This window comes from Pezoporus occidentalis, unplaced genomic scaffold (assembly GCF_034315485.1).
Source record: "Pezoporus occidentalis ecotype Australia unplaced genomic scaffold, CSIRO_AGI_Poc_V1 ctg70, whole genome shotgun sequence".
NCBI lineage: Eukaryota > Metazoa > Chordata > Aves > Psittaciformes > Psittacidae > Pezoporus > Pezoporus occidentalis.
The window spans coordinates 2954468-2970648 of NW_026916053.1; the positions used below are offsets into that span (position 1 = coordinate 2954468).

A 16181-nucleotide genomic window follows, 5' to 3' on the forward strand; every position below is an offset into this window, starting at 1 on the left:
GTTTGATGGGTGCTGTGATATGGAGGTGGGTGGAATGTCACCCTTCCTGGTGCGACCCCACACACGCTCTCTGCTGCAGCCGTGGCTGTTCAGGAACCTCTTGTGCCCTTTCTCAAGCTCGGGCCTGCTGCGGGTCCTTTTGCCCTCCTCTGCCCCATCTTTCACACATGGTCATGGAGTGTGAGGATGGAGCAGTCATTTAGTTGGTTGTCCTCTCGCTACTCCTTTCCTACCTCCTGTCACTTTTAACTGTGCCTAGTACAAGGGATGGTTGACAGTGGTGGAGAGTCCCATGGGTGGCAGGGGTGCTGCTGGTGCTCGGGGCAGGAGGTGGTGGTGACCTGGGCTCCATCAGTGCAGGTTGCTGTGGCTGAGCTGCAGAATGGTCTTGGGGAGCAGACAGGGATGTGCTGCCAGAGGGGTTTGGCAGCGTGTGACCCAGCTCAGGAGCACCACACAAAGCTGCTTTTTAGCTTGCTTTGACTGGGGGGGGTTTAGTTGCCAGTTCAGAGTAAAACTGGAGCTTTTCGGAGCAGCTGTGCTGCTCAACTTGGTTGGTGGCACTGTTCCACTCGGGTTACTGAGCCACGAGGCTTTTAGTGGCAAATGGGTGTTTTCCCCCTTAAAAACTGGGGAATGGCACTTGTACCAGGTACAGGTTCTGTGGCTGCTGGCTCAGGTTCTGCTGCGGCTACCCTGTCCTAAACAGAAATGGAGGAGCAGCAAATATAAGCCTGGTTTCAACAGGCAAATCCCAGGAGATGGCAACACTGAACTAACCATGGGCTAGCTCAGCCCCAGGCAGGGCTGCAGGGAGTGATCCCTCTCCCTGGCACCTTGCAGACCTGCTGAGGGGGAGAGGAGGGTGTCCTGGCAGCACAGCTCCTATGGGTGACCCCTTCCTATGCCCAGGGAGCTTAAAGAGGCACTGCCAGTACCTGGTGCTGAATGGAAGTGGCCACCACAGCTTCAGTCTTCCCCTCAGCAGGGTGCCCTGTAAGTTGGTGCCCTGCAGAGCTTGGACACATGATCTGTCCTGAGGGCAGAGCTGCAGGAAGGGCATTGCTCAAGGCCTGAGGAGGTTACATCACCCGCATCCGCTGTCCAGGTCACCCTTGGGACTCGCTGCAAGGATGAGTGCTCACAGCAGGAGAGGGGTTTTCCATTTCCCAGCAGTTTTAAGGATTTGCAGCTCCTGCAGCATGGCTGTACCTGTAACTGCTCTTCCCTGGCTGCTGCCTGCACCACAAGCTCCCGGGCTGGTTGGAGCCCTGAGCTGCTGCAGTTTGCTCTTGGTTGCAAAGATTTGCCCAAGTCCTTCTGGGCTCCCTCGCTTTTGCCCTGTATTACTTGGAAATGGGGCTGACTTCAACCCACCCATGTGTGCAAGGGAGAAAGCTGACGGTTGAGTTGAAGTAGCCACAGGTAACTCCCCTAGACTCAGGAACACCAGTGCAACAGAGCAGCTCCACATCAGAGCATGGGGCATGAGAGCTGCCCAAGTACCAAAGGGAGAAATGGGAGAGCTGAGCTTACACCTGTGAACCAGGAACTTTAATGTAGTACAAAGGATCATCAATTCTCATCCTCATGGGAGTAGGAGATGGGAGGAAAGTAGAAATTTGGTAAAAAGCACGTTTACAACCAGCAGAGCAAGGAGATGGTGCCTCATTCACCACGTCACGAAGAGCTCTTGCTTCCAGGTATCCAAACATTTTATTATGGTACAGAGGAGGAATGGCTGAGCGGGGGCACTCCGGGCTGGGAGCCACGCTCCAGGTTAGCAGCGGATTCCCATGCCAATAGCCATGAATGTCCCAAACGTCCCACCACTCTGCATCATCGTTTTGCCGACTCCTCCCACCAGCTCTCGTCCTCTCATGCCAATCCTGAGGTGAAGAAAAACACAGGAATTACACAGAAGCTGAAGCCTGTAACAGACACGCAGCAGAAAGCATCCGGTACAACCAGAAAATAGGTGCTTGAGCACCCAAATCAAACGCCTCAGTCTAAGTGACATCTGCTTGTGCAGGGAGATGCTGTGGTGCCCCATGCTTGAACTACAAAAGCAAGGAGCTGCTCTCTTTGTATAGCTGTGTCATTCAAAAAGGACAGAACGGCTGTCACTGCTTCCTCTAAATACCCATGAGCCGTGTTTTCTGCTGGCACTGAACCACCTACAGACACTCCAGGATCTGTGAGAGAGCCATAAATGTTAAACGCTGTCAGATTCGACTTTGTGTCTCTGCCTCCTCTCAGGCTCTCTTCTAAACCATAGCATCACTGAATGGGTTTGGGTTGGGCCATCTCTGTGTTTAATCACAGATTAAAAAAGCATGAGTTCTGCGACATAGGAAGGAGCTTATTTCAGTATTTCCTGTCCATGGTTGATGTGTGCCAGCACCAGGCAGCGAGGAGCCGGCCTGGAGCACCGAGTGTTGGTTATCCCTGTGCTGGCTCACCAGGAAGGTGCGGTATTGCCTCATTCACGATGGGATTGCGCCAGTGCCAGCCACGGCTCTGCCGCCTCTCTTGCCTTTACCCCTCGGGGTCAGTATGGGAATTGCCTCCATGCAGGGAACAGGGCACCCAGGTCCCTGAGAGCCTCAGGGAGCTTCTGAAGGAGGAGAGGGCCGCTCGTGTGCCTGCACAGAGCTCCCGCTGGAGCCACCTCCCACAGCCTCAGCGCCCAGCACAACCTCGGCATGAGCACAGGCAAAGCTGGGTCCCCCCCACGGAGGTAACGCCCCATGTCCAGAGGGACCCGAGGCCGGGGCTGACACCGGGCTCTCAAGGCAGAGCCCTGGCAAAGCTTCACCTCTGCGATGGCAGCGGCGGACCCGCACCTCCCCTCCCAGCCCCAGAGCACAGGAGTTTCTCCCTGCCACAGCCTGCCCATGGGAACCGTTCCCTCGGCGTACCTGAGGCAGGAAAACGTTCCGAACAGCGCTCCCGCTGCCATGCCCACTGCAAAGCCCATCATGAAACCCATCTTTACTCTGTCGAAGCAGCTGGGCTGCGATTGCCCGTACGGGCCCACGGTTACCGGCATCTGGAAACACAAGCACAAACCCATGGATTTACTGCTCGGTCTAAAACGCTCCTACAAACACCCCGGCCTGGAGGGGCCCGGTGACCGCGGGGCCCAAGGCTCTCAGAAGCGTTTCTCCGCTCGGAGGCAGCGGATGGGCCGCTCCGGACCCCCGGGACGAGGCGGGGCTCACGCCCCAGCGGCTCCCCGGGCAGCGGCGGCCTCCGCCCGGCACCGAGGCCTTCACCCGCCGCGCCGGGGCCCTCAGCGCCCGCTTCACCTCACGGGGCTTAGGCCGGAAGCCCCGCACCGGCCCGGGGCCCCCCGCACCTCGCTCGCCCCGCGCCCTCCGCCGCTGCCCGCTCCGGCCTCCGCTTCCGGCGCTCTCCGTGACGCTTCCGGAAGGGGCGGGCAGTGGCTCGGGCCGGTGACGCCGCCATGATGCTGTGGCGGCTTCGGGCGGCCCCGCGGGCGGCCCTCGGCGTCCGGCGGCTCTCGGCCACTGCGGCGGAGCCGGCACCGGGTAAGGCCGCGGTGGGGGCGACAGCGGCGGGGCCTGGGGCGCGGGCGGGCCTGGCCGGCAGAGCTCCGTGCGGCCGCTGCCGGCGGTACCTGACGGCTCCTTCCCTCCGTTCCCTCAGGGCGAAGCGGCGATGGAGGCAGCGCCCTGCGGCCGCTCTACATGGACGTTCAGGCCACCACCCCGCTGGTAAGGGCCGGGTCTCGAGATGCCACCGTCTCCTCCCGACCCCAGAAGGGCTTTGACCCTGGCCAGGGTCCCGCACCTCCGCTCCTGCTCTGCGGGAGCCGCAGTTGATACCCGCGGGGATGGGCGTTGCTTTGAGGGGCAGCGAGAACTGAACGTAACCAAAATACCTGGGTAACTTCCCGTGGCTTTTTAAGACCTTGTATTTCTCCTGCTCAGAGGAAAGGCTGGGTTGGACAGGCCTTGGAGCAAGCGACTCTATTGGAAGGTGTCCCTGCCCGTGGCAGGGGTTGGAACTGGATGAGCTTTAAGGTCTCTTCCAACACAAACCAGTCCATGATTCTATATGCTCAGAAAACCCCATTCTTCTGCGATTGTCTTGATGCAGATGGAGGGCACAAAATGTAATTGCCAGACACTTGGCTTTGCTGGAGGCTGTGTTGCATATAGCATGTAATAACCTCACGTGTTCAAGATCTGGCCTGAGCTACACCCAGACACTGCAGGAGCATCAGTGCTAGTCCTGGGGCAGGGTGTCCGGAGGGGACGGAGATGCTTTCCCTTCTCCGTGTCCAAGGCTGGGTGGTGTGTGTCCCACAGGATCCCAGGGTCCTGGACAGGATGCTCCCGTACCTGACATCGTACTACGGCAACCCGCACTCCAGGACGCATGCCTATGGCTGGGAGAGCGAGGCTGCCATGGAGAAGGCAAGGAAGGTGAGTCTCTGGCTCTCTGCAGTGGTTTTCCTGCTGGTGAGGAAGTTCAGTGTTGAAGGAAAACCAAGAGCAATGCAGGTAGCTCTCTGGGGGCTGGTTTAGCAGCCTCCTCCTCATGTAGCTCTGTGGTAGCAGATTTATTGCCAGAAAAAAATAGTGAGATTAGAGGAATTGAAATGGCAGAAAAAATACTTCAGACTCCCTGAAGTCACAAAGTGCTGCAGCCATTGGGATAACTCCATTTTGTATCATTCTCCTAATCTTAGGTACGGGATTTTGTAAATTGTTTTGAAAGTAACACATCCTGGTGTTTTGTCTACTTAACTTTTATGTTCTTTTGTGGCAGCCTAATGCTTAACACCACTACTGCTGGTGACCCTTATGTAGTTTCTATTAATGCAGCTATTTAGACCATTGTACCTGTAGCACAACTTCACTAGATACAGCTGTGACCCTTTTGAGGCTTAAGGGGGTATTCTTGAGAACATTTTGCATGTTTTTTTCGACAGTGAATTCACTGTGTTTTGTCTTAACAAATCAAATTTGTCTTTCAAACAGCAAGTTGCGGATTTAATAGGAGCTGATTCAAGGGAAATTATATTTACCAGTGGTGCAACAGAAGCAAATAACATGGCAATTAAGGTAAAAGGTTTACACTGTTAGTTATTCATTATGTTAAAATTACGCTCTTAAGAACTGTACCCAGCTTTCAGCAGCTGAAATGTTAATATCTTGGGTTAGTTAGCAAATATTTGCATTCCTGGACTTACTGCTTGTGTTATTCTGCTGCATACGTGGAGGGAATACTGGGATGTTTTGGTTCCCAGGAGGTGGTTTTGAGTAGAAAGTGTAATAATGTTTATCTTGCATGGACCAAATATAACCCTTCTGCTTAAGTAGTTAGACTCTTTATCATGAAATACGGTGGAGAGGCTGATTACAAACTTGTTTCTAAGACTGGGCAGTGTTTTAACTGTTAGCGTGTGCATCACTGCATGTGACTCTTTATAAAGTATTGCTGTTAATAGTGTCTTCTCTCAGTGAAGACTTTCACAGGCCAGTTGAAAAGAGATGCTTTGGAAGATGAATGCTGATGGAAATAGTGTGAATTACACATAGTACCTTTTAGATTCATGACTTCAGGGCCAAGAGGGAAGATCCAAATTAATTGTGTCTGAATAGTAATGTCTTGTGTCCGATCCTGGTGTGTAAACCTTGTTTCTTCAGTGACAAATGACAAATCTCTTGTTTGTGGGTTGTACCTGAACAGGGTGTTGCAAGGTTCTATAAATCCAGAAAAAAGCACATCATCACTACTCAAACAGAGCACAAGTGTGTGCTGGATTCCTGCCGCTCCCTGGAGTCAGAAGGTTTCCAGGTCACGTATCTGCCTGTTAAAAAAAATGGGCTCATAGATTTGAAGGTGAGTTGTTTAGTGACAGCAAGTGGAAATAGTGGAGGGTTTGCTTCATATTGATGCTCGAGAGGACCTTATATCCTCTTAGTGTTCAAGAGGAAAGGATGATAAATATCACCAGGTAGAATGAGAGTCACAGTCAAATGATCACAGCTGGAGAAGGATCTTCTGTTTTGTCTGGTGCTCTAGACTTTTCCTCAGCTAAAAACATCCATCTCTCATCCCACTGTTCACCTGCTGTCATTCATACCCATGCAGGTGGAGCTGCTGCATACCCTGTGGCAAGCCCAGTACATGACTAGAATAGAGCTGGCTTTGGTACGGGGGTTTAGTGGTGAAATTTCATGACCTGAGCTACTCAAGGCATTAGAGACAACAGTTACAATACTCCCTTCAGATTGCAGTCTCTGCATTGACCCTTCAGGGTGTACACGCCTCAGCCCTGCGATTTAGAAGTCGCATGTGCTTATTTTGTGATTTGTGTCTTACAGTACAAGACAGCATCAGTTTTATTTCTGGCCTTGTCATCTGGCTTGGAGAGGTGCTGCGTGTATGTGGTGGGCAGAGGCATCAGGCCTGCAGGTGCAGAAGTGCTAGTCGTGTTCGCTGGGGACTTAGGCAAACTCTTTCTTTGCGTGATGCTTTCTTGTATATAGTGCAGTTCCCTTATAGCCAACCTCACTTTGTTTGTGCGTGGCTTAAGCTGTTTTGTGGATGGTTAATTCATTAAAGAAGTTCAGAGGAAGGTATGAGACACAGCAGAAACCTGTTCTGACATGATTTAATTGAGTCCAGTGGCGTGGTGCATACCAGGGTTAGGATATGCAGTTGATCACACTCCTCTTCCTACAGGAATTTGACATTCACATGGATTAGTGCTCTTGCCAGGACTGTTTGTCAGACCCCAGGGGGTTGATAGGGGGCTGGTGGGTAGGATTTGCTGGCAAGTTGAAGGTGTGCACAGGAATCTTGCTTTGCTCTTAGCCACAGCTTCTGTTTGAATATTTCCCCAGGATTTGGAGGCTGCGTTCCAGCCAGATACAAGTTTGGTTTCTGTAATGACTGTGAATAATGAAATAGGAGTAAAGCAGCCAGTTCAGGACATTGGTAAGTATACCGTGGCTTCCAGAGGGCAAGGAATGTCACTTCCACTTCATTTTACTTAATATTTTTATAGCCAAGTGCTGCTAATGCAAAAGATGTAGTATAGGTAAGAAATAAATAATAATACTGTCCCAAATAAAAACTTACTTTAAAAGGGAAATGGAGATGAAACTTGGTACTTTTACAGGGAGCATTGCAGCAATTGCAGCTTTGTAGCACAGATCAGCTGCCGTGTTTTGTGTTTCATTCTTAATTGTATGATGGATAAAAGTATTACCCAGCATAAATGGCCAGATGGAGTTGACGTACAAGTTATTGAACACTTGCAGAGTTTAAGAGGAGAAACGTGCAGTATTTGGGGTGGGAAGGGATGGTGACACCCTTTCTCCCCCCAGTATTGCCATATACAGTCATGAACAATTGGTTTGGAGGCTAAAAGGCTGCTGAAGAGCCAGGTTTCTGGAACAAGGAGAGGGTGAGCCGGGCTCTGAGCAGGCACGTGGAGAGATGGGACCTCAGAGTAGTGTGGCAAAGCAGGTCACAGCGGTTCCTTGGTAACACCATGACCGTGACAAAACACATCCCCTCCTGCATCCTTTCGTAAGATGTTTGAGTTTTTAGGGCATTTTCAGGCATTGTCTCTGCCCTGGCATTTATATGGCATCATTCTGGAGGGTGCTGCTTTTCCAGCCTGTGGCAGGCATCTGATCCTGTTGTGCAGCTGATTTTCCTCTTGTGCTTACATTGTTAAGGCCATTAGTGTTGTCCCACTCTTCAATGCCAGAGATACTTGGTGCCAGGCTCTGGTTCCCACAGTAACAACTTGATCACAGGTCTAATAGGCCAAGACTGGGGCCTCTTACCTGCTGACCTGCTTAAACCAGCTCGGCATCAGCTAGAGTAGCTCCTACACAGCTTTAGATGCTTCTCTGTAAAAGAAACACAGCAGCACCCATTTCTTTCCTTGTCACCTCAGAACTGGTCCCTGCTGTAAATTGATTCATTGTTGGAATCATTGGAATCATCACATTTAGATGAGATAATGTGGGTGGTTTTGCTCTTGTGTCTGTGTTACAGGTGAGATCTGCCGCGAGCGTAAGGTGTTCTTCCACACAGATGCTGCACAAGCAATTGGTAAAATTCCTGTGGATGTCAACAGCATGAAAATTGATCTGATGAGCATCAGTGGCCATAAAATTTATGGGCCCAAAGGTACTTACTAAAGTGCTTTTCTAGAGACTTGTTTCATGCTTACCTTAAGGTAACCGCACAAGGTAGGAAGTCAAACCTGTCTGTCATAGTGACTGTTACTTAAACTGTAGAAAACTATTGGACTGACTTTGGAGTAGTTCAAGCACTGCTGCCAGACACAGAGCTGCAGTAAGCAGATCTTCAGTGCTGATGGGTTGTTTGGTGGCTTCACCAGAGGGAGAGACACTGTTTTATAATGGTGGCAGCATTAGGAGTTGTGACTCTTCAGGAGTCATCTGCTTGATGCAAAGCAGCACTGATGCTGAAGCAGCTGAAATGAAATAACTAGGTTTTAGGGCAAAGTTTAGGCCCAGCTGCAGCTTGCAACGAGGAGGTCAAAAGGTAACTGGAAAGTTTAAATTTGTAGTGATTTTTGCTTGCCTTCTACTTCCAGTGGCTTCTCCCCATCTCCATTTGTGCATCTTTGCAGAATGGACTTTAAAATCTGGCTGTGGATTTTCTAGCTGACTCCCAAATAGTAGAAGTTCAGCAATTGTCACTGTTTATTCAGTCTGTAAAACTGGATGTAGAAAGGCAGAAATCAGGTTTGCTGTATTTATGTGCTATTGACATTATACAGCTAATATATGCTGTATTGCTGTATTGCTGTATTTATGTGCTATTCAGAAACAAAAGGTAAAATTACTGTTTTTTTTCAGTATGTTGTGTTTTTCTGTGTGTGCTCTGAGAGCTAAAGATGTCTCTCTGGGCGAGGACTAAGGTTTCAACCAGTAATTTTGGGCAGGTGACAGACATTTCATAACTTCTAATGACCAGAAGTTGCAGCCATTCTTCTTGCGATGAGTCATTCGTTAGGATAAGCCAAGGCACGTGAAGGCATGAAAATCAAGTTTTTAGGTGAGGAGATGAAAGAAGGACACTGCCTGGCTGTCAAATCTGGTTCATCTGATCTGCCCATTGGAAACTGCTGCTACTGATGAGTCTCCCTAATAATAAGAAAGGGAGAGGACTTCTGGGACTGCTGCTGGCTTGGTAATCCAGGGAAAGGCATTCTAGAGCTTTCAGCTGGAAGTCAGTAGATGAGCATCAATGAATGAGATATCTACACTTAAAAACTTCAGTGCGAAGAGGTGAACTTCATTCCTGCACAGGATTGTGAGAGGGAAGGGAAGTATTTAGTCCTTAGGTGGCTGAAGCACACTGGGAGAAACTGAGCTTCTCCCATGGCTGGGAGCGTGAGTGAGGAAGAACATAACGATTGAACAGACACCACTTCCTAGAGTGTTCATTACGTTTCTCTCCAGTGAGGTGTCCAAATGTGTGTTTTCTGTGGAAATAAGGAATGTTTCCAAGCCTTGGAATCCCTTTTCATCATTTCAGAACTGGATATATACTAAGCCAGCTTTCCTCATTTTCCAGGGGTTGGTGCTATCTATGTTCGTCGCCGACCACGCGTTAGGCTGGAGCCCCTGCAGAGCGGGGGAGGCCAGGAGAGAGGATTGAGGTCTGGGACAGTGCCCACCCCTTTAGCAGTGGGCCTGGGTGCAGCCTGTGAGGTGGCACAGCAGGAGATGGAGGTATGTGGGAGATTGTCTTGGATTCCAGAAAATAACATAAAGTGGCCAGATAAGTCTTAGATTTCTTCAGTCTTTTTGTGTGCATGTGCCCGAGTTAAATTGGATTCTTGTGTTGTAACATGGAGTAAATGTTTTGAGATCTTCAAGGATGTTTTGGGCAGCTGGAAGGGGATTTTCAGCTTTCTTCAGTTTCTTTTTTGAAGTGGCTTGAATCTTGTTTTCCTGCAACAGATTTACTGTTGACAGTTTCAGTGAAATACAGGTTTAAGTGCTTGTACTCAGCTCTCCATTCTGCATGCATTTATTAGCAGTATCTCTGAGATGGAATAAATCATGTTTATGTAATGTATATTGGAAGAAAATAAGACTTCCTAGCCCATTATTGTACCTAGCCAATGTATGTGAGTTCAAGTTTTCTGCAGCTTTTCAACTAAGAATTATTTTTTTTCTAGCTTGGACAGTTTATTTGCTCGGTCTGGTGTCTAATCCTCTGTGTGCTGCTATATCTGTTTGTGGGCACCAACACATTCCTTACAGCTGGAATGTAAGAGTCCTTTAATATAGTGCCAGTGGGATGCATAAGCCAGATGTTTGTATATACAGAATCAAGCTTCTTCCTGGGAGACAGGCAGGAATCCACTGTATGAGCTGGGCAGTTATGGAAGCTGCACAAGCCTCACATCTGGATTCTTTTCCTTGCCTGGCAGAGATTTGGCATGTCCAAGTCAAGTAATATTTGAGACTAAAGCTTTTTCAAGCATGTAAATAATCATGAATTGCATGTGTGCGTCTGCATCAGAGCTGATGTGCTCCAGAAGCAGTAGTGTATGGTGAGGAACGTCATGTTCCAGTCTAGAACAAGACACTGTGTGGGGGCAGTTCTCGCTGTGTAGATTGTGTTGTAAAAGCAGAGTTCAGAGTCATTTGCAAGACCGTGTCTTTATGTGGTACAGTTTGAGAGCTCTGAAGGAAATAAGGGGCACTTACCATAATAGATAGATACCCTTTTGTGTTGCAAAATGCGTCATCTTGCGCATTACCTGACTCGGTTCTTTTATGGAAGCCAATTTGGCAGCTTGTACATACAGATCTTTCTGAATGGTTTGGGATATTTTTGGAGGCTGAGCTAGCAAGGACCAAAGTGGTAATTCTCTGTTAGAACAGTCACTAGAGCAGGCAAAGCTTGATGGTTTCTTTTTCAGATGCATTCTTTCCCTGCTTTAACCAAACCCAGCTGCTTCACCTGCACACAATTGGTGACGCAAAGCAGTTCTAGCGAGGTCAGACTGTGCTCTGTATTTATTCTGGTCTCTTTTCTGATTTCTTTGTAGTATGACCATAAGCGAATCTCACAACTGGCAGAACGACTGGTTACAAAAATAATGACTGAAATTCCTGATGTCGTTATGAATGGAGACAAAGAGCATCGCTACCCAGGTAACGTGAGCAGAGTCCTGAGCCCATTAGAACTGTCTGTGTTAGTGTCCATGATTCAGTAGTGCACTTTAGCTGCACACTGTGCAAGTGTTGCCTTGAGGTGTAGGATTTACCCTCAGTTTCAGCTGATGGAAGTTTTATTTTCTGTTTCATTTATTTGTAGGGTGCATCAATTTATCTTTTGCATATGTGGAAGGGGAGAGCCTGCTGATGGCTTTGAAAGACGTGGCTCTCTCTTCAGGAAGGTAGGTGGAATGCGTGGGCAGCGTAGCAGTGAATTTTGGAGAGAAAATGACATCTGCTGATGGAGGCACAAACTAAGGAGTGGTCTCTGCCCTCTATCTGTGTACTGGGTTACTGAGTCAGCCTGGCATGGATTTCATTCTGAGATGTTTAAATGCCACATTTCAAATGAAGGTCAAATTTACTCACCCTGAAAGAAAAAAATGAACAAAAAAAACCCCAAATCCAGGAAAATCAATCTAGAAATTTCTACCTGCCAGCCTTGTAGACTGATTACCTGTGATATCCTTGACATATAACTGCCAGTGACTCACTCATTCTAAAGGCTGCCAGCATTGGAGCAGTTTCTGTACTTCAGTGGGATTTCACACCAGTGGCAGATTGTAACTGCCCAGACAAATACTGGAACTAAATTAGCTCATATGGCCTGTATTTAATGCAAAAGTAGAGAGAAAATTGAATACACTTTATGGGGCTCTGTTGACTCTACAGGAGCAATGAATAACATTTCTAAGACAAGCTGGATGCCTCTGGCACAGTTTATGGAGTGTAAAGACGCCCTCTTTCCCTTACCTGTGAGAATGAAGTGGTCAGCAGATCTTGATTCACCGTACATTGGCACTGTGAATGGGAAGAACAAGTCTGCACATGACTCTCTCTGAAGCTGAGCACTTCTGTAATTTGAAAGTCTCTCTGAGACTCTGCTTTGTGCTGCATGTTGCAGCCTGTGAAAACTGAGTAACATCATGGAACCAGTTTTGCCTACTGCTTGAGATGGAAGTTTTCTCTGCTGCTGACAATAACTGGATCATCTTGCTCTGGATTCCGCTGTGCGCTGTTTTTCCTTTATTTGTTCTGCTGCCAAATAGCAACTTGTAAAGGTTTTTTTTTTACTTTTTTAATGTCCTGGCTGTTTGTTTCCTTCTCTGGCTAGTTCTGTCTTGGCTCCTTTGTCTATTTTATACAGCCTTTGTTTCAGCCACCTCTTAGTCTACATTCCCACTGATTCTGCTTGGTGTTGTGTTTAGTCTTACTGTTTTATCTGTGTTCTCTCCTCTTACCTGTTACCTGGTGCTCCTAATCTATAAACCTCATTCCCCTCTAATACCCTCCCATTCCTTCTTTCTCTTCAGCAGCAGAAATACCACTCTTCTTGATTGTGTTCAAGGTGATTTCCAGGAGGCTGGGGAAGCCAATACAGGTTGTTGTAAAAAGTCCTAGTAGCATGAAATGTCTGTAAGTGACCTGTTCCTTCTTGGAGGAGGTTAGGGAAGTGTTACTTCAGTGTGGCATCTGCATGTGAACAAAAGCTTGACAGTGCCTTCCCTTTCCCCAGTGCTTGTACATCAGCTTCTCTGGAGCCTTCCTATGTTTTGCGGGCAATCGGAGCAGATGAGGACTTGGCTCACTCATCTATAAGGTGTGTGGAGTGGTCTTTCCTAACGCTTCCAAATGTTTTCTGCTAAAAGTAGGTGGTGGATTTGTTCCCCCAAAGTTCTAGTCTTTGATGGTTTTCTTCTGATTTAGATTTGGCATTGGTCGTTTCACTACAGAGGAGGAGGTGGATTACACAGTGCAGAAGTGCATACAGCATGTTAAGAGGCTGAGGGAAATGAGGTGAGCTGCCATCTTACTGAATGTGAAGACTTGTTCGGTGTGGTAGTCATTTAAAAGTTGGATTTAGTTGAAAGTAATTGTTTACCTCAAAAATCTGGTGGTGTCTCTGTGTAAGCAAGCAGAGTAGGAAGAGGACTGATATTAACAGTAGTGACAAATAAGGAAACAAACCTTTTCCCAGATCCTGCCTTTGTCAGGGGAAGAATGCAAGTAGGGCAGGCACTTAGGGCAGTACCTGGAAGTCTCTAAGCCACAGATGGTATTATTGAGTTTAGGTATCCATAAGTTGTTTTATTTTGGTGAAAGTGGAAGACTCCAGACTCATCTGGACAGTGTCAAATGTGAGGGCTCAGTCTCTGAGACACCAGTACTTAATGCCTAAAGTGGGAGCAGGGCTCTCTCACCTTTTGTATTTTGGGTGGACGACACAGTTGAGGACTGATCACCTGAAGCTCACTGACCTCCAGTGAGCAGGTAGATGGGTACCTCCTGGCTTCTTGTGTAGCTGATAAAAATGTCCATTTGATTCTTGTTGTTGATGTTGTCCTGTGTGTTTTAACCCTCATTTTTCTCCTTTCTTTACAGCCCTCTCTGGGAAATGGTGCAGGATGGAATTGACCTCAAAAGTATTAAATGGACTCAGCACTGAGAAAACATCGCTATCCATGGACTGGATGTGGATTAAAATGTGTTTTCTGTACATTCTTGAGCAAATTATGCAGCACTTCTTATTTTTGACACTTGCAATTTGCCTGGAAAGTGACCCTTTCTGATCACAGAGTCTAAGAAGCCAAAAATGGAAATTAGTCTTTATGCCAGAGACAGGCAGGATGATTTAACACCCACTGCATTTATACTGACATACAGAAATTTATGCTAAAGCAGAATTAATTTGTCGATGTATTTTCTGATAAGAAAATGAAATCGGTGTGTTATTTGTGGGCAAGTGGAGTCCTGGTAAGAGGAACACCCATGTAGCTGTTCCCTTGCAGCCAGGCTGCACATTCCTTCTGCTTGGGGTGGGCATCCTGCACTAGCCACTGCCTTTGTGCTGCTCAGATGTGTTGTATGGTGAGAGATCCTCGGGTAGGAATCAGCTCAGCATTTCTAGAGGAAGAGGATGCCTCAGTGTGGCTGTGTGCCTTCTCAGTTAAGTTGTATGTGCAGATAACATTTTTTTTCTTAAATAGAGTATTTGTAATGCTTGTTCAGACCAGTGTGCATTAATCCTAAACATCATCTGTGTTACAGAGTTTATGGTGCAATGATGATGCACTTTGCTGTCCCCTCCATTGTGTTTTTCCATGCAGTTTTCTCCTCAGTAAGCAAAGAAAACTGGAATGACTGCAGGAGGGGGATAGGCAGAATATGTCCGCTTCAGTTGCAGCACTAGTTCAGCTGGAACATGAGTGGTAGTGGTGGTGGGCAGAGCAGATGAAGTGCAATGTCTTAATGCAGTCTGGGTTTTTCTGTTGTGTTGTTTTCCCCTCCCCTCATGATCCTTTGCTGTCACTCACAGTTTGCCTATGGGCTGTTGGCTTCTGTCACTGCAGGGAGTCCTGCCTGTTGGAGGCTGTATGTTTTGTCTGGAATTTATTCTGTGTAACAGACTGTACTTCTGTCTGACTGGAGACTTCCATAGGAATCCATTCCCTGCAGATAGTGGGGAAAGTGTCTGTTAAACAGGGTTTTATGAGATTAATTCCTATCAGTGTTTCTCCTTTCTTACCTTTGTTGATCTTCCCAGTAGGAAACTTAACCCTATATTGCAAAGTGCCTTTGTTTCAGTTGCATAAGCAGACAGCTTTCAATTGGTTTTGTTGACTGATGGATGCTGTATTAGCTGCTGAATGTAATACAGACAGTACGTCTTCAGTTCTGGATGGCATCTACCTCGAGGATGAACCATGTGATGTAAAAGCTGAAGTCTCACAAGGTGGATTGTGTTACAGAAGCCTGTGCTTTCTTTGTTACCAAGGACAGACTGGCTGGTTGCAATGCAGAGCTAATCCTCAGTTGTTCTGTTTGAAATTACTAGCTTTAGCAGTTTTGGTATTGTAGGGCTGGCACCTTATGTTTTATCACAACGTTTTTTTAAACTGCCATATGCGTAAATAGGCTTTAGAGGTGGTGTCTGGGTGATGGTTTATTCCTGGGCCTTACGTGTTTTCTGGATTAAGCATGTGATAATGTTTTCCCAGTATGTTTTAGAACTACATGAAATTGTTCTTTGTGTTTCCTGGATGATAAAAAAATTATAGAGAAGACTTAAACTTGGCTACTTTCAGTGTTTTTTAATCCACCTTCTGGCTGAACTGTTCTAAGCTTTAAAATACAAATTCTATGTGTAAAGGTTGGGGAAACTCATTCGCACTGTTAATAATGATGAGGAAGAATTTATAGTGGAGATACTTTTCCCTGTAACAGACAGAAGTAATGCCAAGGTTGAACATGGAGCCGCACACCACTGAATGCAGTTAAGGGGTTTTGTATGGGAAGGTTCACAGAGGAGGGGAACATGAATCCATCCCACTCTACCAGTTTGATGCTGATGCCAGCAGGAGATGGTTGCATGTCAGCAGGAGAGCACCTGGAGAGCAATATGAAGAAATTCCAGCCACTCCAGCCGCAAGCTGGCTTCTTTGGGGCCTCACTTAGTTGTATGAGGAGTGAACAAGAGGAGTTAGACATGCGCATGCCTGCAGGGCTACATTACTGAGTCACAAAGACCTGGTAGGATGGCTCCCCATGACTGCAGTTCTGGGATGGAAGGACTCCGGCTTTCCAGGAAGGACAGGCTAGGGAGATGATGAAGGGGTGTCACCCTCTTCCACCTGGGTATGGATGAGGAGCCAACCAAGAGCTTATGGGTCAGGATTAAAGGGCAGGACAGGGGACATTACGGTGGGGGTGTGCAAAAGGCCAGGAAGACTGAGTGGATGAGGCCCTTTATGGACAGAAACTTGAAAAAAACACAAGTGAAACTTTACAATGTTCTCTGTTTTTTTTTTCCTGTAGTTGCATACCCTGACACCCTTCAGTTTTGTTTTGGGTGAAGGAGATGGATAAATGAACTCGATCTCTGTAGTTTCCTAGTACCTGAGAAAGGCAAATCCCATT

At 47.5% G+C, this 16181-nt stretch overlaps 2 protein-coding genes across 2 annotated transcripts; one reads left to right on the top strand and one right to left on the bottom strand.

The window, feature by feature from the left end:
* Positions 1-1527: 1527 nt before the first annotated feature.
* On the bottom strand, positions 1528-3498 carry ROMO1 (reactive oxygen species modulator 1). Its single transcript, XM_062642307.1, has 3 exons — positions 3362-3498; positions 2922-3052; positions 1528-1889 (listed from the first exon to the last, which is right to left on the bottom strand). The coding sequence occupies exons 2-3, from the start codon at positions 3050-3052 to the stop codon at positions 1781-1783; spliced, it is 240 nt and encodes a 79-aa protein (XP_062498291.1). The 5' UTR covers positions 3362-3498; the 3' UTR covers positions 1528-1780.
* Positions 3449-15338, top strand: NFS1 (NFS1 cysteine desulfurase). The gene is made up of 13 exons (XM_062642306.1): positions 3449-3554; positions 3673-3740; positions 4338-4454; positions 5013-5096; positions 5725-5877; positions 6885-6978; positions 8053-8187; positions 9607-9764; positions 11096-11201; positions 11365-11446; positions 12781-12864; positions 12972-13061; positions 13647-15338. The coding sequence occupies exons 1-13, from the start codon at positions 3470-3472 to the stop codon at positions 13708-13710; spliced, it is 1320 nt and encodes a 439-aa protein (XP_062498290.1). The 5' UTR covers positions 3449-3469; the 3' UTR covers positions 13711-15338.
* The last annotated feature ends 843 nt before the right edge of the window (positions 15339-16181 follow it).